Below are 24,206 nucleotides of genomic sequence, written 5' to 3' on the forward strand. Positions count from 1 at the left end.
TTTGTATTTTTTATGAGAAATCGCTTTTGGCACAGCGTCGTACCAGTGAGTACTGCAGTCCATGGCGATCCGCAGACCTCGGCGGACTCAATACATCAGTGTGAAAGGGGGTAAAACATACAGGATGGCAGCCCCTGAGGACCTGAGTCCAAGACGTGCTTTTAATTCTGCAAATTGAGAGTTTATCCCTGCTTGAATCCTCAAATTCTGACATTTTCCTGCTTCGAAGGTCAGTTTTGAGGCAAATCAAAGTCTTGATGGAGACACCTGACAGAGGTCATAATGTTATGGCCGGTCTGCCAGTCGTTCCGTCGTTGGGTTTGCAATAACTCGACACGACCACCTTTCCAAAAAGCCGTGATCTTCCTCCACACAGTCTTTTATTTGTAAATAATAAAAATGAACTCTTGAATATAAAACATACACATCAGTAGAGCCACATCTGTTATACAAACAAGAACTGTTGCAGTGAATACTTCGTCTTTCCTCTAGAATCTGTGGTTTGGGAGTGGGGGAGCCATGGGCTGTAAACAATCAGTATTCCTGGAGTAATACTGACAAAGGAAAGGGCAGTCGGCCATACCGCCAAGGGGAGGGGAGGGGGAGGGGCTTCAACGAAAACATCTGCAAAATATGTCTGCAAAACCAGATTTCTCATCGGCTTTAGAAGTCCAGTCCAAACCAAACCAATAGTCACCAACAAAGGGGGGAAGGGGGGTAAAAGGAGAAAAAGAAACTGTTCCGGTAGGTTCTGCTTCATGTTCTGCAACCGGGGACAAAAATAAACGCCTACTAGCGCCCTCTCCTGGCTCGCTGCCGCTCAGCGGCTCCAGCGCCAGACGCAGGGTTCGGAATGTCTGCCATGTTTGTTCATAACTTAAACTCAAGCCGCTCGTCCTGAATTGTATGTACAAAATGTGTGTGTGTGTGTGTGTGTGTTTGTGTGTGTGTGTGGTGACGGGCGTACAGTCAGATACACTCTTTTTTATATTCATATATCTATATCTCTATAATTTCTGTCAAACTTATAATGATACTTCATATACATTTAGCTGTTATACACACATTCTCTATCTCTGTCTCCAGCCCCGCCTGTGGTAAACTACAGCCTCGGCGTCTACATCCTGGGATTACGCCGGAGGGGCTCGAGTATGCTCAGTACTACAGAACAGCACTGTGGTTCCAAGGGTTCCAAGAACAAAAACAACAAAAAAACAAACAAACAAACAAAAAAGAGGAACGGAAAGAAAGACCACCTACTTCCTTTTTTTTTTTTTGGAGACTTCCTAATATGGATATTTAGACCCAGAGTGGTAGGCGTGGCCTGGGCGGAGTTGATCCCCCCTCCCCCCTCTCTCTCTTGCTATTGGTCCGCTCCGGCGAAGGGGCGGGGGATGGCTTGGCTTTTCTCAGTTTGTTTTCATATTCAGTACGAGCAAACTGTACAAGAACATGCAACATACAAGCTGGCCTAAAAGTATGTGGAACTAACACACATAAGTCTAGACTTTATTTATTTTTTTGTTCGTTTTTCTTTTTTTGAGAATCGTTCCTTAAATTTGTCTTTCGAGTTTACAAAAAAAACAAACAAAAAAAAAAAAAAACAAAAAAACAAAAGTAGAGTAAAGGGAACGGAAGAAAACGGAACGGAACGAAAGAAACGTGCATGCAGCTTGGGGGGACGGACGAGGGGAGGAGAAGGGAAAGTCCCCGAGTCATGCTGCTCCCGCCTACAGGGGGAGTTTGAGGGGGTCGGGGGGCTCGGAAGCGACGGCTCTTCACTCGAAACCCAAACGTACACAGAGGGAGTCTACACCTGAAGGTACCGTTCTGAAATCTGAGCGAAACCAAGACGAAAAACCTAAACAACGTGATTCCCCCAAAGAATTGAAGGTGAAAGTGTGTCGATCATTGATTTGGCCTCTGTTTGATTTCTTCCCTGCTTTCTGACACAGAAAAGGTTTTTCCTGTGCTTCTTTTTCACACCAAGGCGAACAATGTGCACGTGCAGGCTGCCTTCTCCTCGAAGGCCACCGGACCGTCCGACCTCTAGATTGAACCTCCTAGATCCACGTTCGCGCCGCTCTAGCTCCTAGCTCTGCTCTGATTGGCTGCACTGAGGGGAACCCGGAGAGCGGGGTGACGGACGTCGGAGACCTGCTGCAGCTCAGAGGAGAACACAAAGAAAGCAAAGCGGTGAAAAGAAAACGGCGTCAGGAGGAGGAAGAGGGGAAGGTGTGAGACGTGATTGTCGGACTCCAGCTAAGCTCTGATTGGCTAGTTCTGTCTCTCCCTCTCTCTCGTTCGCTCGCTCTCGTTCCCTGTCTCTCCGTCTGGCTTGTCATTGGCTGGCCGAGGGCTCCTGGGCGTCGTCCTCGGGGCGTTGCTCTCACCCTCTGCTCAGTTGTGGTCCAGTAGCTGTGGTCCATTGAGGGGTCCTCGGGGTGGCGGGGGGAGTCGGCGGCTGCCGTCCGGTCACTAGGACCGAACGCCCGGCGGCGGTCCTGAGCTGTCCAGTGACGTCTGAGACGCCAACCGCGTGAGCGGAGCTAACGTAGGGTCCACCAGTGAGGAAGGCGGAAACAGTTTGTACCAGCCGATCACCGTGCTGGAGAGGTCCAGCTCCTCCAATAGGATCTGTGCTACACCCATGAAACATTTATGGTCCAGTCGCCCATAATCGCCCCACACTATCACCTGGAGGACAGGGAGGAAAGCAGAGGAGTCAGAGAGGTTAAAACAAGCTCATCCAGGGTTTTATTAGCAACCATCATTAAACCAGTGATTCCCAACCAGGGGGGCCCGACCCCCATGAGGGGCACCAAAGGTTCACACATTTCTGACCATTCTTCGTCTGATCTCCTGATTTAATTCATTTATGTCCCAAAGCTACTCAGTTTAACCAACAATTACATGAACACATTTTGTCATCAGGAGTTAAACCAAGAGACTTGGATGGAATATGTTTTCAGAGAAGCAGTGGATAAAATTAAAGTTGAAAATGTTGTAATGAATGAAAGTTTGAAACTGTTGTTGGAGCAGCACCAGATCACCCAGCACCCACAGACGGTGTGTAAACTAAATCAGTCTATCCTCGGAGGAAAGGAACTCACCGTTACAGGATGTAACAAAGAAGCTGTATTTCACATACAGTGTGTTATGAGGTTCCTTCAACTTGCTATGTGATCATACAGGGAGGGGGCGGTGGAGGGTCACAGAGGTCAACTGTGGTTAAACTTTGGGTCCCTCAAGAAAAAGGTCGGGAACCTCCGGATTAAAGCACATCAGACCTTCTCAAGTCCCACAAATATCTGACCACATGACATCTCAAAGAACTCAAGTCAACATTTCAATGTCAAAGAAGAAACGTTTTGCACTGAGTTGAACTTCAAGGAGAAAGTCTCAAGTTGTTCAGGAGATGTACAGATGAATTTTTGAGCAGTTCAATCCGAGAATTATGTCATTCAAGACACGTTCCGCTCATGTTCTGAAGAGCATTTCAAGAAACTCTCTTCTAAAACCGATGAGTTTTCAAACAATTTCATGGATGCGCCCTTTGAATATCACTCTAAAATCATGCTGTTTGGTCATTTTGATGCTGCAATACTTTATAGTACTTTTTACTGACTCCTTTAATACAGATGCGATCATCGTCTTCTAGTAGGTGAACACTCTGACGAAAACACGAAGATCTTTTTATGGACAAATCCAACCTACTCTGACTCTGATTGGTTAACAGTTTGTTGGGTTGATTCGCTTCAGGAAATGATTATCCATGATCAGATAGACAGTTCAGCACATCAGAGGTTGTCGACCATGTGAAATCATTCCAGGTGAAATACAGTTAGGATTAACTGTAGTCTCAACATCCGGTTTAAGTTTTCAGATGCACCTAAACCAAGTTTAATCTTTAGGTCAGCGTCTGGTCGGGTCTCAGCTTGTTAATTGGTAAAGGTATGACGTCTTAGTCAAAGTGTTTCTTTAAGCATTGCCTGCACGGCGGTGGGTCATTACCTGAAGCACCTTGCCCTGGGGACTCTCATCGAAGAGCAGGTGCTGCTGGTAGAGCGGCTCCAGGGTCTTGCGTGCAATCTTGGTTTTCTTTTTGGCTTTACATGTTCCGTTATCCAGCAGGTACACCTTGACGTAGGGAGCTGGGAACGGAGGCGACAAGGAGAAAGTTGAAAAGAAAACAGGGAGAGAGGAGACAGGGGGTCGCTGACAGTGCTGGTCTGAACATGCACTGGTGGGACGGAGTGTGTTACCTGGGAGGGATTTGGAGCCTGGTTTGGGGGTAAGGCCTCGTGCCCTGATCACCTCCACCTCCAGCTGGCCTTTCTTATCCATCAGACCGATCTGAACGTCACCTGTGAAGTACCAAAATAGAATAAAGCCTACTTATAGCTGCATTTTGAGCCAAAGCACCAGAAACCTTGAGCTACAGGAAATATAAACCTTTCCATTTCATTCTCTTTCCCATTTCCACTGTAGACATGAAACTCACACTGATGTGGAAAAACAATACACCTTTAATGCAAAGTCAGACAGAAATGATGCTGTAGATGTGATGAAAATGTATGTGAGGTTTGATGAACTGTAAACATAGAGGACGTTCAATTAGAGCTGGATTTGATGGAACAGTTTCATTGAAACCATGAAAATCAGATGAGTCCTCGTATCAATATAGATTCAAAATAACAGAAATGCTTGGGTGCAGCTCATCTATCATTAGTTCCTGTTTGTATCTTCAAATGAATTCCACAGACAACAGAGAAATGTGTATGGAACGATCTGTGGACTCACCCATGGCAGGCGTTGCCAGCGTTTGCCGGCCAACCAGCTGCCCGGGACCAAGCCCGTCCAGGAAGTCACTGAACTGACTGTCGGCACCCAGCCGCATCCCTGAGAAGATCAAACTGACACACACAAGCCAGATCATTCACTGTATTCCTCAAGATCACCTCAATAAACAGGTGTGACTGCTGGTAAACGTCAGTAATCTCAGGGCAGATTCTTGGGGTTGACGTTCGCCGACTCATGCACATCAGCTGGTCAACAAGGGACAGTCAGGAGGACTATGAAGGTCGACTGGGCATGTCAGCATTCAGGAACTGAGGTTTTTAGACTTTCTTCACCACTAAGACATCGTGGCTGGTGTAGACCCGTTCCAGAAAGCGTACTTACTTCCCCTCAGAGCTGTAGCTGTTCATGCTGCCGTCGGTGGACTCTCTGCTGGCCTGCCGGTTCATGGCCGACCCCCCACGTGGATACTCCACTGCCATGCCCGTCTCCACGCTCCTCTGGATGCTGCTGCTGCCACCCTTCGACGCCTTCTTACCTGCCGATGCTTCTGTGCCAAACACAGAGAAACTGAGGTGAGCTGCTGATTTTTAAACTCCTAGACGGTGTCAGGCATCCCTTCACCTACTTCCCCAGGAAGATTCACAGGTTTGCACAAATCCACAGCAACCCAACAAGAAGGATGACTATGCAGGGTAACCCCATGCAAAACCACATCCCAGTATGAGCCCACCAACATCTCTTTAAATTCTCTTTCAAGCTATTTTAGATGATGGAGTCACAACAGGAGGAGCTGTCAGATGGTTAGCAGTAGGGCTGCACCATATATCGCTCAGTTATTGCATTGTAGATAGAAAGATAGAAGTTGTGATAAGTTATTTTGGCTCCATGTACCATGTGTTTTCTTATTTAATTCAGCTGCGTCAAGAAGATCGAACCAGACAGGAAGTAAGCAACAAAATGAATCATGAATCAGGCGGCCTTGTTTCATCAGGTGGTGGTCACTGTCCTGAAGTCCGTCGCTCAAAATACAAACATCAATGAGCAGTTACAGAAAATAACACAGTAACGTGACTAAAACAAAATAAGAGCAACAAAAGCACAAAGACTTTAACATCATCTTCATACGAGTTGGTTTTTATTGTAAACAATGCTGTTTGTTAACATGTTAACCTGATATCGTGCAGCCCTAATTAGCTGGGATGTAAAGGTAAAACTTGGGAGGGCTGGGAAAAGAAAAAAAACAGCTTTGTTGAAAAGGAAGAGTTCAGCTCATTTTAAAAAACCTGCTGTTTGTTGACTTTTACTATAGAGATTCATCCAAGATAAAAGAATTCAAATAGGCCTTCGAAGAAAGAAGCATCAAGCTACTGAGACGATTTGTGGATTGGTTGAAGCAGGTTTCCATCAGAACTGAACCGACCTTCGTGGTGAAAGAGGAGGGTGGCGTAAGGAAGCGTGCCAGAGACTGGGAACATTCACCTTTCTAACCAAACTACCCCTATTGGCTCTCTGTCTGTCTGCACTCAGCCTATCAACTCTCTTTATGTGTAATCTAGCATCGGTTTCCTTCATGCTGTGTTAGCTGTCCGCTGTCAGTTCCTGAACCTCTTTCTGTCTCCTGCAGTGTCTGACTACCTGCCTTTTGCTTTACCTTTCTGTCTGTCCGCCGCCTTACCCGCCGCCTCTGAAATAACACACACATATAACAACATCAAAGCCAGTACACAACAACAACATCAAACTGGATACAGTGGTTTTTAAATCATACCTTCACTTCATTGTCATCTTTAAAAGAGTGATGGGAATGTTTACTTTTGTTTAGATTTTTTTGCAATGTTTTAATCACTGGTGCAACCATGAAAACGCCAGTTTTCACATCTCTACAATCACCTCACTGTTCAAAAGGGTGTCCCACAAGGTTCCTCCCTGGGACCACTGCTGTTATCTGTTTATTTTTGTAGTGGTTTCCCTAAGGTCTGCTCTTCGTGTTCAGTCAGTTTGTATGCTGATGACACAGTTATGTATATTTATAAATCAGATTTTCGAGATTTGAGATAATTTGCCTCTCATTGTCCAACGCCAAGTGCATCACACCAATGAGCCGAGAACCACACTTTGAGAATCACATTAATACATTAAAATGTATTTTTCTCCTTTTGCCAAATGTGTTTGAGCTGCATTGTGTATAAAATACACTAGATAAATCCAGGTATTATGACTATGGACTAAATAATTTCATGAGAGAAAAGTTGAGTTGCAATGGAAGCATTGAGCACCTCCAACTGGATTAAAATGATTTACAAAAGCTGTTCAAAAACCTTCAGCTTAAGTACTTAAATCAAGAGTCAAGTTTTGTTTTTGGTAAGCTCCAGGGAGATAGCCCTGAAGCGCTCCTCAGTTTTTGTTTAAGCTGTGTTTCCTCCTACTTTTGAATGTTTAAAATCTCTCAACTGTCCACACTCTGAACATCTGACCCTGTTAGGGTATCCTCTTCTCTTGATCTTTAAATTTGAGTCAGTGTTTCATGTCACTTAAAGCGATACTTCAACATTTTGGCAAATTGGCCCATCTAGGGCAATTCGGTAGTCATTTAGAACAGCCTACTTACTATTTTTGTGAGGGCGAGCTGTTGTTTATTCAGCGGTGGGTCTGAGGAGAGCTTCACGGCGGACATAATGGAAGTGGACGGTACAGTAGCTTCCCTCGTCAAACTCATCAAATACACAATCCAACAACCCCAAAACACACTTTGGTGGACACGTTATAATCCGCACATTCACTACGCTGTGAAACACCAACAAATAATATTGTAGCGTTACGACATTGAAGCAAATATTGGGAACTACTTTTTCTTTTGAGATCACTACGCCCAGACGCCATGTTTAGTAAGTAGTTCCGTCTTAGCAATCTTCGCAAAAAAACGCTCAATCTCGTAATTTTGCATTAATATTTCACAGCGTAGTGAATGTGGGGATTATAACGTGTCCACCAAAGTGTGTTTTGGGGTTGTTGGATTGTGTTGGATTGATGAGTTTGACGAGGGAAGCTACTGTACCGTCCACTTCCATTATGTCCGCCGTGAAGCTCTCCTCAGACTCACCGCTGAATAAACAACAGCTCGCCCTCACAAAAAAAGTAAGTAGGCTGTTCTAAATGACTACCGAATTGCCCTAGATGGGCCAATTTGCCAAAATGTTGAAGTATCGCTTTAAAGGAAACTGCACCAGAAACGGTCCAATCAATTCACTTTACATCTCTTGCAGCACATTTTGAGCTGTGCTCATCACTGGTTGCTCTCTACACTTACTCGCTTTCTCACCCACAGGGAAAACTGCTACGCAGCGTAATATATATACACACACACTAATTCAATTGTAATTGATAAGAAAGGCATTAAATTATATTCAGACTTTTACTGAATTATATAGAAACCTACATGAACACTTAAAAAGATGAGTTGGCATGGTTAGTGGTGATCCTGCTGAAACTTTTAAACAGAAAGGACTCTGACGTTAGTTTGTTTAGAGCCAGCTTCCCGGCAGATCCGGTAAAAACAGCTATTCGAATCATCTTTCAGGCTCAACTTTGTGCAGAATCTGCCAAATGCAAAGTCCCTGAATGAGTTAGTACCCGGTATGAAGCAGACGCGATGCTTTCAGTGGCGGCCAACCTTCTTGGCAAAGGTATTTATTTACAGTAATTACACTAATGATTATGATCAGAGAATTAAAGGGAGGAGATACATTTTGGTGATGATACATCACCACTAATAGACAGACAGGACGGCTACATGACGTGATGTAAAGTCGAAGTTCAAATCCGACAGAACCGACAGGAAGCAGGTGGGAGTGGTCAGTCTGCGTCCGACCTGTCTGGCTGAGCTGCGAGGTGCTGCGGCTCCGTCTGGACGGCAGGATGGCGACCACGCGTTGGCTCAGGCTGGAGCGCCGCTTCTTGATCCCGCTGCCCAGGCTACCGAGCGCCGTGTCCGATTGGCTGCCGTCGGCGTGCTCCATGCCGTAGATCTCGCCGCTCACGCTGGTGCTCTTCATGATGTGGCGGCCCGACGCACGCATGGCTCGGCTGCTCGCGGTCCAAAACACAGGAAGAGGAAACTGAGCTTCAGATGAGGCTCACTACAGTGACGGGCACCGGACTGGAAGTCCACAGTGCTTACCGTCTTTACAGGTTGTCTTTATACATAAGGACACAGTTAGCTTAACGTTAGCAAACCCTGTGAATTAATGCAATGTGATGTAATGTTATGAGGTGTATTGAGGTGCAATATAACAAGATGTCATTTGATGTAAAATAATGTGATGTTCTGTAATGAGATGCAATGTAATGTAAGATGTAATCTAATGAAATATAAAATAATGGGATGTAATGTTATGAGATGCAATGTAATGTGATGTAATATGATGTAAGTAATGAGATGTAAATACTATGATGTAATAAGATGGAATGTAATGAGATGCAATATGATTTAATTTGATGTAATGTAATGTACTGAGATGTAAATAAATGATGTAATTAGATGGAATGTGATGTGCAATGTAATGAGATGTCATGTATTAAGATGCAATGTGAAGTAATATAATCAGATGTAATGTAATGAGATGTATTATAATGTGATGTAATGCATGTAATGTGATGTAATCAGATTAAATACTATGATCAATGAGATATAATGTAATGTTCAATGTAATGAGATTAATGGGATTTCATAAGACATAATGTAATGAGATGTAATGAGATGCAATGTAATGAGATGTCATGTGACATCATGAGATGAGATGCAATGTGATTTATTTAATGGGATTTAATCTGTACTACTGTATATCGCCATGTAATATAAAATGTGTGAGCACCTGAAGCGTCCCCGGGGTCTCTCTGACTGGATGGACATGTAGCTGGTGCTACTGATGCGAGAGGCACTGCTGGTTCGAGAGATGGCTGACACGTCACTGACATCACTGTCCGAGGACTTATGGGAAACATTTTCGCTGCTCCGCCTCTGGTCCTTGTAGAGCTGCAGGAGCACACAGTCACATGTGAGGCATCGGTAGAGCTCCACTGAAGGCCCCGATGGCTGAGTGAAAATCAAGCCAGCACAAAACAAGGGTTGAAAAGTGAATTGACCTTTGGTTCATACAAGCTGTCACAGCCGACTGCAGCTGTTAGTGTCAGAATCATACGACAACAGGTGCTACACAGAGCTTAGTGCTTCACAATGTAGTTTACTTGATTAACTGGTGATGCTGACATCAGAGGCAGTAGCTAACATTGGTGTGCATCAGGTAAATTGGATGACTAGCTTAAGGAAGCTCATCGCTGCTGAAGTTATCTGATTGATATTATATGACTAGACAGCTCAGATTCTACCTTAGAACAAATGTAGACGTCCATCTTGGTAGTTATGCAATATAATAAAAGTCAGACCTTGTATCAAAGTTGCACTGTTTGTAGTTGAATGCTACTGTCTCATTTGCTAAATGAAGCCAAGAGAACCAAGAAAGAGAAAACTGCGGCTCACCTCTCGTTTGTTCTTGAGGGCTCGGTCCAGGTCCTGCTGGCTGGAGGTGGCGGCTGACGCGCGGTTGGAATGAACCCTCATCTGGAGCTGCCGGACTCGCTCCTCTGCTACCAGGGCTAACAGAACACAGGACACGTTCCACCAAATCGCAAAAAAAAAATCATTCAACGAAGCAGGAAGAGAGCTGAGAAAAACTAAAGATCAGTCAAATAGAAGAAAGAAACAGTTTGTGATATCACTGAACATCAAGACCGAACAACTGCACCAGCATTATATGATTTCAGATGAACAGAAACACATATGCAGATGATGTTAATGTCTTTGTGCTTTGAGATTTCTTCTAAATAACAGCGTTCTTTGTGGTGCACTCAATGTGCACCAGCTGTGAGTGACCACTGGCTTTCTTCACCCCAGTAACCTTCAACAGTGTTTCAGTTTGTTGACTTTTTGTAGTTATTTTCCCTTGAATTCTGTGCTTTTTCAAATTTGACTTTTAGCCAGTGACCACCAGGTGTGACGCTTGAAGTCATGAACTGAAATACGATTTGCTTTCAACACACAGAATGCTTTATTTTGAAAAAGACTCAGGATGCGAGGAAACTTCCTGTCTGGCTGGATCTTGTTGGAGTGAATAACAGACGTACTGAGACGCTCCATGTGGAACGCTTTGTCCACAGTGAGGACGAATGACTTGGTCTGTCTTCATTGTTTTGGTAGCTGATGCCATACAAACACCAGAAAAGCTGAAAACACTGTGTGTAGACGGTGTGATTTTTGCAAATAAATAAACTGTACATTTTGTACATCATTTGCTCAAGCTTCTTTCAGCTGCCTTTCGATGTACTGACCCACCTGGTTTGCACATATGCAGAGGACAACGCAGTACATGTACACATTTCAAGTGACATTATGATGACTTAACTATCTTAACTATCCTCCACAGATGAAGAACAGTCCAGTGTGTGATGACTGCACTAGTGTGGGGTTGCTGATAATGAGTTTTCTTAAACCCTCTGAACAAAAGGCATCAAGCATGGAAACGACTAAAAAGGAAAACGTGACGGAGACACGATTTTCACACTAAAATCATGCGAAAGCACCATAAAACACGGCCCCCATCCTCACACTCCAAAATGAATAAAACACTACTGTCAGAGGAGGAAAATCACAAAAAAAAACACCTTTAACTTTCGTTTCATTATAAAAGCTTGTTAAGCGCCGACTCTTGTTTCCTCACCTTGTTCTGCGGAGTTGCTCTTGGGGGGAAGCTGTGGGAGCTGCCTCACTCTGCGGGCTGACGAGGACGTCACCGAGGACGAAAGAGACGCTCCACTTTGGAGGTGGCCCCTACGAAAGAAACACAAACCGACAGAGGAGGGGGCGAAGACCCGTGAGTCCAGACCGGGAAGAAACGAGCGAAAAGCGTTGGCGGCATCCAATTCACAAGGTGAAGCGAAGTGATAGGGAGCTGCAAGTGAGGGATCCTGTCGCCGGGTCGAACAGCAAATCAAAGATTTACGCGGTGGAACAACGAACAGAAGGTGAAAGCCAACAAGCACAGATTCCACTGTGTCAGCACGTGTTCATTCACTCTCACAGAACGACCACAAAGAGCAGAAAACATTCGACCGAATGCTTGCATTTCACTTCACATCGGAGCTAGGAACATTTCTCTGAGCTGCACTGAGCAGGACATGTTGGAAGATCTGTTATTTTTTGACATATTTTAAAATAGAAAAGCAAAAAAAATTAATGTTTTGTACTTTTTAACAATAGCAAAAAATCTTCAAGAATTAAAAAAAAAAACTGAGTTAAAAGCTGAATCTGATCCGAAGATTTAATTATTATTAGTCATTTAATGAGATTAAACCTTTTAAACATGTTTTGCCCATTTTTACGACTAAAATATGCTAAAAAAAATCATGAATCAAACATTTGGAATAAATTTAGCAGTACTGAGTTGTTTTTTTTCTACAATTGGCAACAATACTAAATAAAAACAAACAAAACACACTGCAATTTTTTTAAAATGCTTGGCTTGCTTTATTTAGCTTTGTTGTCTTTATAAACAAACAAATGACAGACTATTTAAATTAAGTTCATGGGTATATCTGGTTTGAGGTTGAGTTGTAATGTATCCTTTCACTCAATTTAGTATTTTATTTCATATCAACCTTTCTTTCTTTTTGTTTTTTTTTCCTTTTAAAATGCATCATGATAAATGACCCTCTTCACAGGTCAGGTGTGGCTTGAAAATCTACTGTGTGCTAAAAAAATTATTAGAATTTTAGTTTAACTTACCGAAAAAGATCCACCAAGAAGTGAGGACAACAAACAATCACCTAACGACAAGTGTGAGGAGACTCTTACACAACACCAAAGAGGGGATGGCGTTCTGCTGCACACACACACACACACACACACACACGCAGCACACACACACACACACACACGCACACCCCAGTACCATACAAACCCAGCAGCAGCATGCGGGAGCAAGAAGGATTTGAAGAAAATGTTGGATTTAAGGGAAAAAAGGAAGAAAAAGGAGTGAAAAAAAGCAGAGAACATTTAGATAAAGAGAGATAAATTCAAATATCAGCTGACATCGACTATCCAGAGAGCAAAACTTGAACTGAAGTCACAATTTCCAACCAACAGTCCTGAAAGTCAACCTGTCAAACGTGGCCACACCTTCAAACGCCACGAGGCTGGTGCCAAATTACCAGCACTCAATACATGCATGCCAAAGGTCTCAAATACAAAGAAGCTTGAGTTCAAGACAGGGAGTAACCTGAAGACTGCAGAGAACCGACATGGGTAAACTGAGTAACGGATCTCTTTTGAGGAGAGGGAATCATCCAGGTCCTTGATAATCAAACACTTGGCTTTTTTAATGGGAACAATTGAAGCTATTCAAGATAACTGATGCTAACGGCTGCTTTAGGCCTGCCAGAGAGCCCATTACAGAAGGGGGAAAAAATGACTGACAAAATATGACCTTCAGCTTTTTTATTGACAGCACAGTCCTACCTCCTTTATCAGCGTTGGGCAGACACACTTTCTCGAGTGTTTAGATAACTCAAATTGTCTGGATCATAAAAATGATGGCAACACGGTATGTTGTAAATCTAACCTTTTGTGTTGTAATATTTTTTTTCAACATGAATAGCATGTTCAACAACAGTGTATTATTTCTTTTAAACTTTTAATTGGATGAAAAATCTTGTGCACAGTGGATTAAAGAGTGTCACTTAGATGTATAGGGCTGCTCAATATCACATCGAGGCGAGGATAAGCTCGGTTCCAATCATCAGGGCAGGACTGTGACTTCTGCTGCTGGGATCTCGACTGGGGTTTTCACTGTTTCAGTGAGACTGGTGGAGCAGGTAGCAGCTAATGAGCCACATGTGGACCCCGTCGCTACGCTGCTCCAGCCCTCAAGCTAATTTTGAACAAACCCCCAAAACTTCTCAGGTAACGTCACTCTATGAAGCGAGTATCATTTCAAAAATGACTCAAAATTCCTGTGTTTTTTCAAGGTACAAACATTAAATAAATGCTTGTTGATCAGAAATACAGATAAACTCGTTCTGTTTTAGGCTTGGTCTTTACAGTCATGGCGGGGCAGCAGATTTACTACATGAATACATTTGTATTTATGGGGTGTAAAATTTGCTTTAATTCAACTTGAGTCCTAATGTAAAAATGCAAACTAGTATGAAACGTACTGTTTGGAATTTACAGCTCAGTACGAACTGAGAATCGAGAAGAGAAAGGAAGTCAGCCAGCGCTCTCCAGCTGTGGTCCCGTGGAGGGATTATCCTTCGTGTGGCGGCCCGTTCAGGACGGTGCTGTGAATTACTGTCTGACATGTGCTGAGCCCTCCAGTACACGTCTTACCTGCTACTGTCAAAGAGCTTCCTGCCAAGAGTCTGACACTCGGGGGTCTCCAGGGTCCGAGGCTGCCTGGACGATGTCCGGATGAGCAATACAGAACAGGTCCAAAAGAAGACGGATGGGTGGAATCAATGGAGGGATGAATAAACAGGTGGCATCAATGGATTGATAAACGGACGGATGGATCGATGAACGGGTAGCATGAACAAACACATGAATGAAAGGAAGGATGGCATCAATGGATGGATGAGTTGAATGAATGGGTGACGTCATTGGATGCGCCAGTGAATGGATGAATGCATGGGTAGATGCAGTGAATGGATCGATGGATAGACTCACAGGAGAGCAATGAAAGGATGGATGGATGAGAGGATGAAAGAAAGCACGATGGAGGATAAATCATTCAGACTGGCTGCCATTGGCCTGATAGGTTTATGATGTGGGAGACAGTAAACATGAAGCATTCATGTTCTCCATCCATGAAAATGGCTACAATGATGACATGAATTCCAGACAGTGTGGATTCACTGATGAGCGCTCAGCCTCGACGGAGATTTCTCAGACTTTACAGGAGAAAGCAGACACAAAAGCTGCAGATACAAATTCTCAGGGGTGAAAAAAAAAGCGAGTTGGGGAAGCGTCGGGGGCGGGGCTTCACAGTATAGCGACTACAAACTACCTCCAGAGCACAAAGCCGCCAAGAGAGATCAGGATGGAAGGATAGAGTCCACAAAACTGCTGCTACAACTTCAAACTACAAACCAGGAGGAACACCACCCACAGACTGAGAGCCGGAGAAGAAACGCTTCACATGATGTGAGTGACCGTTCAAGACAAAGGAGAACTCGTCACAAGAACAAGACTTGACCTGGAAAGTTGGGACATTGTGTTAAATGGTAATTGACTCGGAATGCGACCATATATTCAACTGGATAACTTTCTATGTTTAATCACAGATTTTTTTTAATGCACATACTGTTGATTAGTAACATTAGAAGCAAATTGGAACAAAGAAAAGCCTTTGAAGAGATACCTTCTTCAAGAAAGCTAAAAATAATAATAATTATAATAATAATAATAACTGACAGTAGTTGCCAAGACCTTTTTCCAGTCATATTATGGCCTGTTCAAACAATTCTGAAGACTATTGTTGACAGTCAAAAATATGAAAGAAATAAAATCCAAAATTAAAAAAATCTTGATTTTTACATAATGCTGAGGTCAATAAAGGGTCTAAAACCTGTATTTTTTCCCCACTGACAATAACTTCCTAGTTTACTCATTGGGGTTGCACTATTCAGGATCAGTAGCGGTCACAGTCCAATAGCAAGGCTCAATCCTGAACTCCAGCTTGTCAAAATACTCATACCTGGGATATCAGTGACGCTACAGCGAAGCTATTTACAATTCTGTTGAAGAAATAGTAGTAGCATTAAATCCTGTTTATTGAGAAGCAATGTTCTCTAATGTATCAGGTAGGATTTCAGATCTCAGACAGAAATATATTAAATGTGAACAATATTATATGTCACTTGCACTTGACATTACTGTATTATGATATCATTTATGACTTCTGTAACTTCGAACTATAGTAAGTCTTATTCCTCTCAGACTAAATTATTTGCAAACCGCTGCATTCTGTCATTTCACCATTAACACAACATTCCACCTTTTCCAAAAGTGAAATTAAACATTCACTCCCATCGTGTTCAGCTTATCTTTAACCAAACAGTAACAAGTAAAGGTGAGAAGAATAGCTGGTGATTATATCTTGTATTTGATCACATAAAAAGAACATTGCTCCTCAACATGGCTTCCAGAAAACTGCTAATGTAGGCTAATGTTAGCAGAGCCTCTTACACAGGCTTTGTGGCGGTTTTTTCCAATTTTTTTTATTTTAGTTAAATTAATGACTGATAAGTACACATCCCAAAATATCAAAACATTTGTAAAATGTACTGAAAATGATCATTATTTCATATTGATACAAGATAAAATCACCCGCTCTACTTATATCCATAGAGGGAAAGTCGGAAAAGTTCAGATAGCAACTTCACCAGCGGCTAATCACAAAAGCGTCAAAAATTCGCAAAGAGAAAGCTGGAAGTTTGAGCTAGAGCTTGACATCTGCCAGAAGCCAAAACCATCCAACTTCACCAAGACGGGGAAAAAAAAAAAGAATAAAGAAAGAGAGCATAATTTTTTGGGCAATGGCTTTCTGGGCAATTTGAGTACTAAAAGTCTTTTTGTAGTTATAATTGGTGAAAATACATGAAAGTTTGGATTAGAGCAGCATCAGATTTCAAGGCACAAGTCAAGCTCCAAGAGGCAAACGGCTGCAAGGCGTCCACACAAGGATACCTGTCATCTTCAGGGGAAGCATGTTGGATAAGAATCCTGGGGCTTGCCGGGCGTCTTCGGGGCAGGGAATGGTAGAAAGGCTTTCTACGTGTACACACACAGAATAGATCACCCAGAGCACCACAACAGCAAGTCAGTGTGAAATCAGAAGAGCCATTCTGATTCTAACCTGCCCGCTTGACCAAATGTTGACCACTTGCAGAACATCGGAAAGAACTATAAATGCCAGCACGCTGCTTATACATAGTGTTGAAATTGTGTAGCTTTTGCTGAAAAATCCAAAGTCCAACAATGACTCTTCTTGTAGCTTTGTTTGGTTTCCACCAGCCAAAAACAGATAGGTTTCAATAGTTTCTCTATTGAGATTTTTGGCTGTAATGGACATTAGTCCCAGAGAGATGATGTTTTTTCACCTACATTCTCAGGAAATGTGGACATTTTGGCCCACTGTCAGTGCATACTCTTATTTGTCCAAGTAGAACTTGGCTGGTTTCTTTCTTGGAAGATTTTTTTTTTTTTTATCCCTAATCAAAGTTACCTCCACATGACTAATGACACAATGTTTTCACAATCTTCAAATGTTGTAGTGTGTATGCCTAACTCTACCTTGCTAATGTTAGTTTATCAGCGTTAACATGGTGTAAAAACATCTGGATTCTCTAGAAGAGGCATGACTTGTAATGAAACCACTTCTGTCTGGAAATTAAACAACTTCAACGATGAAATATTGAGTACTTTTTAATCCTCCACAAGAAGAATGACTCCGGCAGGTCAGTGCGCAGATGGCATGAGTTTAGCAATACGACAGAGTGCTTAAGTGACCGACCACTGTGAGGCCAGGAATAATGATTATTTATCACTTTGGAATACGGCAGACAAACGAGTGGTTGACAAAGTGGTGAAGACCGGACTGTGTGAAGAAAGCAAAGGTTTCCCCAGTTAAACTGCTAAAGAGGTGCAGCCATTCTGTGGTCAGGACGAATGACGCCAGTTGTCCTCAATCCTCTGAGACCCGAGGACACTTCTTAAAATTTAACATTGTGCTGGAGAAAATCGTTGCACCTTAGCGTAAAACCCGAAGACTGAGCCAAAGAACAAGAGAAAGAGTAGAGTGGTGCGCTGTGATGGTGACAGAAGTTCAACATTCGGCTTGTGTCGGATCAGTCAGTGGGGAAGGAACTACAAAGACAAGGAAACTACAAGAGGACTACGGGAAGGGGAGGAAGGGGGGAGTCGGGTCGGAGGGAACAGAGGCTGGTACCTTTCAGTCTCTGGTGAGGGGGCATGATTGTCTGGAGTCAGACAGTTGGCGCTAGCGCTCCTAACCCTGTCCAGAGAAGGCTGCAGATCACTAGAGGCACCACAGCACAACATGCCATCCAGTGGAGGAAGAGGAGGAGGAGGAAGAGGAGACAGGAGGAGAGGACAGAAACAAAGAGAAAAACAATGGGCAGACAGAAAAAGTCTTTTAAAAGAAAGTCTGGTTAGATTCCTCAAAATCAGAACGCTTTAGTGTGAGCAGTGACCCATGAGTGCCTGGCTGGAGATGAAGTAAGGTGGGAACAAGAGTCTGAACCGACATGTCTGGATGGAAAGACCTCGCCGCTATTCCCCCAACCTTCACGCACCCACATGTGTGTCTGCATCTTATCTGACTGTGGCATCATCACCGAACATTAGGAGGTGTGTGTGAAGCGCCATTATGGTACTGAGCACTCCCAGTGCCTTCACAGAGCTTTTCTTTTGAGATACGGGCGCCAGCGTGGATGTTGTGGAGAGACGATCGTTTTAAAGAAGCATGCTCTTGCGGAAAAAAAACAAAACAAAAAACCTGAAGCTTCTACAGCTGCGGAAAAGACCACAAAATGATCAACCACGGAGCGGGAGATATTACTGGAACCCATGAGTTGGTAGAAATGATCATCAGGACAACATGACAAAGACAGAGACATAACAGATGATGTGTTGCCAACTGAATATAGCTGCCATGTGTGGGATTACCAACATTCTAACCTAAACTTCACTTACTCAGTCATCTCGACCACGGAATACAAACTGACGTATTGTCACATCACTTGGATTATGTTCACACTGCGAATGATCACTGGCCGTAATTCAACTGAAGGCCATAACTTTATTGTTTGTGGTTTTATGTCAACTTAAAACAGAAGTGTGTTTTTACACAATTTTCTTGAATTCTAATTATCTTGAAAAACAGCTCAGACAGAAGTTTAAATCATGGGTTCAAGCAATATCTCGAAGACTACACAGACTGCAACTAAACAGGGACTACACAATATGGAACAGGCTCAGTTTGCTTCAAATCAAGGGCGAATAGAGTCCTCGAACAGCAACACGGGACAGCTCATACACTGGAGACGGGATTAGGCCAACTGTTTCTGTTCGTCCCTGCCTCCATAGAGCCGCTGGCCAGATGTCTAAAGGCGTGTGAGAAGTGAGGATGTAACTTCTCCTTCAAGTGTTCTTGATGTAACTGCTTGCACACTTCGTCTTCGTAAAGTGTGAGCCATTACCGAGATTTGAACAATTAATTAGTGTTAAGGCTCCGAATGCATTAAAGAGTGAGGTTTTTTCCTGGGAGGGAGGAGGGAGGATGGAGGCTGTGTGGCGCAGCGGGGCAGTTGGATAATCATGACTTGAGTCTCCTGCGCTGATCTCCAGAGGAACCATCTTGTCCATTTCATCACGGCGTACTCCCACGTTTTGTAAGAACACGACTGTTGAATCGTTGAAAAACTCTATTGTTGCGGAAAAACATCCTACATGATGAATCGTTAATGGCTAACCCTGAAGATAGAAGTTCATCTTGACTTTTTGTTTTTATCAGAAAGATCCAGTTTAAACTCTTTATGAGGCACCTGATTATTATCCTGTTTTTAAGAAGTCACATTTATGATATTTTCTTTAAATTACACACTGAGACACTGGTACCCAATCGTAGATTGTCAATCTTTAATGGAAATCCAGTCAGAAATGTATCATTTAAGCTTGTATTGTTAGAATTTCATTCAGTTTCTGCATTGTTCGACTTATCTCTCATTCTGCATGTCATGTCGTTAACAGGAGCATAACTGAGCCAAAGGTGAATTTTGGTTTGAAGCACACTGAAGCCACGGCGTGAGACTTACCTGTTTGCCTGTTTGTGAGAACCGTTGAATAAAAGTGGCATCCTAGGAGGCAGTTCCTTACTGAGCCTAGAGGATCTCCTTGTGTGAGCATGCATGCAGCCGACACAAGTGGGAAATTGGAGGAATGGATGGAAAGAGGAGGAAAAAAAGCAAACAATTGTGTGGGAGCGCTTGGACAACGTGCAGAGAGATCCGACAGGGCAAAGGAAGTGGCAGTTTACCCAGTGATTTCATTCACCACGCATCTTGTTTATTGACATCAAATTAGTTTGGCCTTAGTACTTGCTTCATACAGATTTTCTTTTTTTACATGTGTAATTAAGGCAAAGTTGTCTTCCTGGAGCCATCCACCCACCCAATTTGTGTCTGGACAGAGTTCCTCAGTAGAAATCACTGGCTAAGCTTCAAGGCTTCTGGAGTTCAAGTGGAAATAAAGCTCTAAATGACAAGAGTAAAAGCATCAGAAGCCAGCCCTCATCCCCAGAGACACACTCCTCTCTGAAACACATCCGTGTGCAGGAAGCGCAACGTTTCACCACTTCCGCTGGACTTCTTCCTCTAATGAAGCACACAGATGTCTTCTCAAGAGGGAAACGTACCTCTTTTAGCAGTGGGTTCCCAGAGCAACCTGAGGTCCACGTGGAGTACAGAGTGAGTGATGTGTGAGACACAAAGCCCAGCTGTTTTAAGGAAGCAGCCAGCAGAGTATGTTCGTGTGGTGCCCTCTTGTGGACAACTGGCAGGAGTACAAGTTCTATAATCATGGGATTTGTTGAAAATGATACCAATAGATGGAACGTATCTCCAGTGTGTGTGTGAGACCATTATGTACTTATAAAACAATTTTCCCATCCTTTTCCAGACAGACGCTAAAACTAGCGGTTGAATAGAGCATGTGGTGATTGGCCGGTTTACCTGATGTGCAGGCACTCAGCACTTTTGCCTCGCATTGATTGGTGGATCATGATGACCTCACTGTGGTTACCATGGGGATGGATGACACATGAGGAAATCAACAACAGTCAAAATAAACAAAAAACAAACAAAACAAGAGCAGAGGGAGAAGAGGGTGAACTGGAAAGAGAAGCTAATGCTCATTCTGTACACACGCACACACACACACACACACACACACACACACACACAGTCTGCAATAAAGACAAATACTGTAACAAGTGTACATGGAGTGCGCTGTCCATGGTGCTGAAGTATAAACTTAATTTTGTGCAATATGTGAAACTGACACACACACACACACACACACACACACACACACACACACACACACACACACACACACACACACACACACACACACACACACTTTCACATTTTGAGAGAAAATTAGACGGAGTGCTGAGAGTAGCCACGTTGATTGATAGGCCGACAGAAGCAAAGGAAATCTAACATTGCCCCCAGTCCCGAAGAATTTTTGAACTTAATTCATTTGGTTCATTATGTGAAAAATACATAAAAACACATACCCACACGTACGCATGCACACGCACACACACATGCACACTCTGCAATAAACACAAATACTGTAACGAGTGTACACGCAGTGCGCTGTCCATGGTGCTGAAATATAAACTTAATTTTGTGCAATATGTGAAACTCACACGCACACACACACACACACTCTCTCTCACACACACACACACACACACACACACACACACACACACACACACACACACGATCCAGGAGGATTTATCAAAAATAAGAAGCATCAGAGAGCTGACGATCACTGGAAATAAAGCGACATCCTCAAAAGACGCCTGCATGACTGTGTAGGACGGCCTCACGCATGCACGCGCGCGCACACACACACACACACACACACACACACACACACACACACACACACACACACACACTTGGTGTCTCACTGTGACCACGCACCTGTCGTCCAGGTACTCCTCTCCTTGATGGCGGCCTCTGCCAGATTCATAGTAACGTGTTGGAGAGCGAGAACGACGGCTGTGAGGAAGCTCGTCATCCAGACTCCTGAAAGGAAGGAAGACTTTATTAGTGTCCTGACAAACACACCCAGCTGGGGGTGGGGGGTGGGGGCTCACCTCTGGGTGGGGACGTTGGGGGGTCTGGAGCGGGTGCGGCCCTGCTCCTCGCGGTGCGGGGAGACGGAGCGAGAGCGGATGTAATGGCTGGGAGTCCTCTGCTGCTCAGGCACCTCCAGGGTGGACGAGGACTCCCGCTGCCTCTCCCTGCCACGAGCCTCTGCTGCTGACACACACACACACACACACACACACACACACACACACACACACACACACACACACACACACACACACACACAGTGTTAGATACAAACGCAGCATAAACGTGTGTATACGCATGTAAACACAAACAACATAAAACACAACACTTGCAACGCAAGACCACGTAACAAACACACAAAAAACACACACACACACACAAGCAAACAACCAACAAAAGGAACCACAGAAACACACACAAATACATACAAAGTACACGTGCACGTAAAACACATACGGTGTAAAGACGCAACATAAACACATAATGTAAACACACATAAATGCATGGATGTATTTATGTAAACACAAACAATAAAGACACACACATACACAAACACGCAGACACACACACACACACACACACACACACACACACACACACACGCACACGCACACACATAGACCCATCCAATAAAAAAACATACACATAAACACACAGAAAAATGTGTACATGCATAAACACAAGCCACATAAATGCACAAGCACACACAACAAACGCACAGACGCAGACACATGCAGCGTACACACACACGCCAACAAACAAAGCATAAATATAAAAAACAACACTCACTTAAATACACAAACATGCACGCAATGCAAACACACCCAACATAAAGTAAAAATGTGCACATACTTAAACACAGCCGACATAAAAACACAAACACACACAATGAAAGCACACATAAACACACAGAGATGCAGCCATGTGCAGTATAAATACACACACACCTACAATCAAAGCATAAACATAAATGTATAAAAAACATGCACAGCATAGACTCATGTAAATACACAAACACACCCATAATAAACACACAAAAACACAAAACATAAGCACAAAGAAACTCATGCAACATAAACACACACAAACACTCATGCAACTAAAACACACACAACATAAACACAGACACATGCAGACACATGCAGCCTAAATATACGAGCAATGCAAAAACACACGCAAAAAAACACAACATAAACACATGGTAACACATGCAAACACACATCCGAAGTGAACGCACACTTAAACACACACATAAACTCGACCAATATAAACACAAGTAAACACACAACACAAACAGACTCGAAAAACATCCTCAGAGTAAACAAATGCAAATACACGCAAACACACACCAGGGTAAACAAACAACATAAAGGTATACAGCGTATAGGCGACATACAAAGTGTGAATCCACATGCAGTGCGAGCACACACTAAAAAATGCATCAACGCAGAAACATGCACACAAACCAGTGTCAACAAATATGTGTTTGCATAACAAAACATAAACACACATCAGAACATCCACTGCCTGAAGTTGTGAATCGTGAAATTAAAATTGTCATGCAGAAAAAAAAAATTGAGTTTTTTATTCTTCTAAATAATTCAAAGAATGTTTCTGTTTTGTGATTTTTTGTGTTCTTGTAGTCCAAACAATTGAAAAAATGTGTTTCCTTTTGGTAACAGGGAAAAAACTGAAACCACTGTTGGCCTAGGAGGACTCATCGCACCATCTTGTGGTACAAACTGGTATTACAGTAGTGCTGATCTGGATGTGCCGTCTGAACTTTGACTTCTTTTTTCCTTGTTTTTGACTGAAGAACATCTCATAATGTTACATTAATTTTGTGCTCTTGCCTTTATTTAAAAAAAGCCTCATTTAAATTAGTCAAATCTGTATCTCAGTCTTGGATACAAACTATTTAAAGACTGAACTAATAATAAATCAACAGCGAGCTCTATTTCATCGCCGTATTTTATAAAAGTAGTAAAAAGTTTTTTTGGTGTAGCGTGACCGTCTGTGATGGTAAAAATAGAAGCGATCAGCCTTGAAGGGATCTTTGTAGCGGTTCCGAGGTCTCTGGCTACGTTTCAAAGAGAAGAGCATGGGAAGCTCACAGAGAGCCGTTAGCTTTACTTTGCTCCCAAGGTTTTCCTTTTATTCCCACCATGCTCGCAAATGAAAGAAAAATGTGTTGAGAGCAATGTCTCTCCATCCCTCCTGTCTCTCTTTTCAACTCAGACACTCATTAAGAAGAAACACAGACACACAAAAAGGTTGAAGTGACACATTCTGCAAAACTCTCCGCTATTAATATTCATTTAGGTCAAGATTTTCACTCTCAAATAGCTAAATGAAACAAAAAACTTGAAGCTGTAATGAAAAAGGTTGATGTTTTT

At 43.1% G+C, this 24,206-nt stretch overlaps 1 protein-coding gene across 21 annotated transcripts in view; it reads right to left on the reverse strand.

Annotated features, from left to right (window-relative positions):
• Window positions 1–2,140: 2,140 nt before the first annotated feature.
• LOC115399180 (regulating synaptic membrane exocytosis protein 1-like) overlaps window positions 2,141–24,206 on the reverse strand; it is a 69,265-nt gene continuing 47,199 nt past the window's right edge. For 6 of the 21 annotated variants that reach the window (XM_030106425.1, XM_030106417.1, XM_030106416.1 and 3 more), the window contains 16 exons: window positions 21,828–21,993; window positions 21,652–21,756; window positions 20,665–20,724; window positions 19,750–19,827; window positions 17,862–17,951; window positions 16,601–16,684; window positions 11,577–11,686; window positions 10,340–10,455; window positions 9,675–9,835; window positions 8,672–8,886; window positions 6,443–6,487; window positions 5,185–5,350; window positions 4,804–4,916; window positions 4,266–4,367; window positions 4,015–4,154; window positions 2,141–2,697 (listed from right to left, as the gene is read on the reverse strand). In XM_030106425.1, coding sequence (XP_029962285.1) covers window positions 2,479–2,697; window positions 4,015–4,154; window positions 4,266–4,367; window positions 4,804–4,916; window positions 5,185–5,350; window positions 6,443–6,487; window positions 8,672–8,886; window positions 9,675–9,835; window positions 10,340–10,455; window positions 11,577–11,686; window positions 16,601–16,684; window positions 17,862–17,951; window positions 19,750–19,827; window positions 20,665–20,724; window positions 21,652–21,756; window positions 21,828–21,993 — 1,970 coding nt within the window. In that variant the 3' untranslated portion in view covers window positions 2,141–2,478. Of the gene's footprint in view, window positions 2,698–4,014; window positions 4,155–4,265; window positions 4,368–4,803; window positions 4,917–5,184; window positions 5,351–6,442; window positions 6,561–8,671; window positions 8,887–9,674; window positions 9,836–10,339; window positions 10,456–11,576; window positions 11,687–14,242; window positions 14,309–16,600; window positions 16,685–17,861; window positions 17,952–19,749; window positions 19,828–20,664; window positions 20,725–21,651; window positions 21,757–21,827; window positions 21,994–24,206 lie in introns of those variants that run through there. The other 15 variants (XM_030106420.1, XM_030106413.1, XM_030106432.1 and 12 more) reach the window with 12 other exon arrangements.

Source organism: Salarias fasciatus, chromosome 13, assembly GCF_902148845.1.
Source record: "Salarias fasciatus chromosome 13, fSalaFa1.1, whole genome shotgun sequence".
Lineage (NCBI taxonomy): Eukaryota > Metazoa > Chordata > Actinopteri > Blenniiformes > Blenniidae > Salarias > Salarias fasciatus.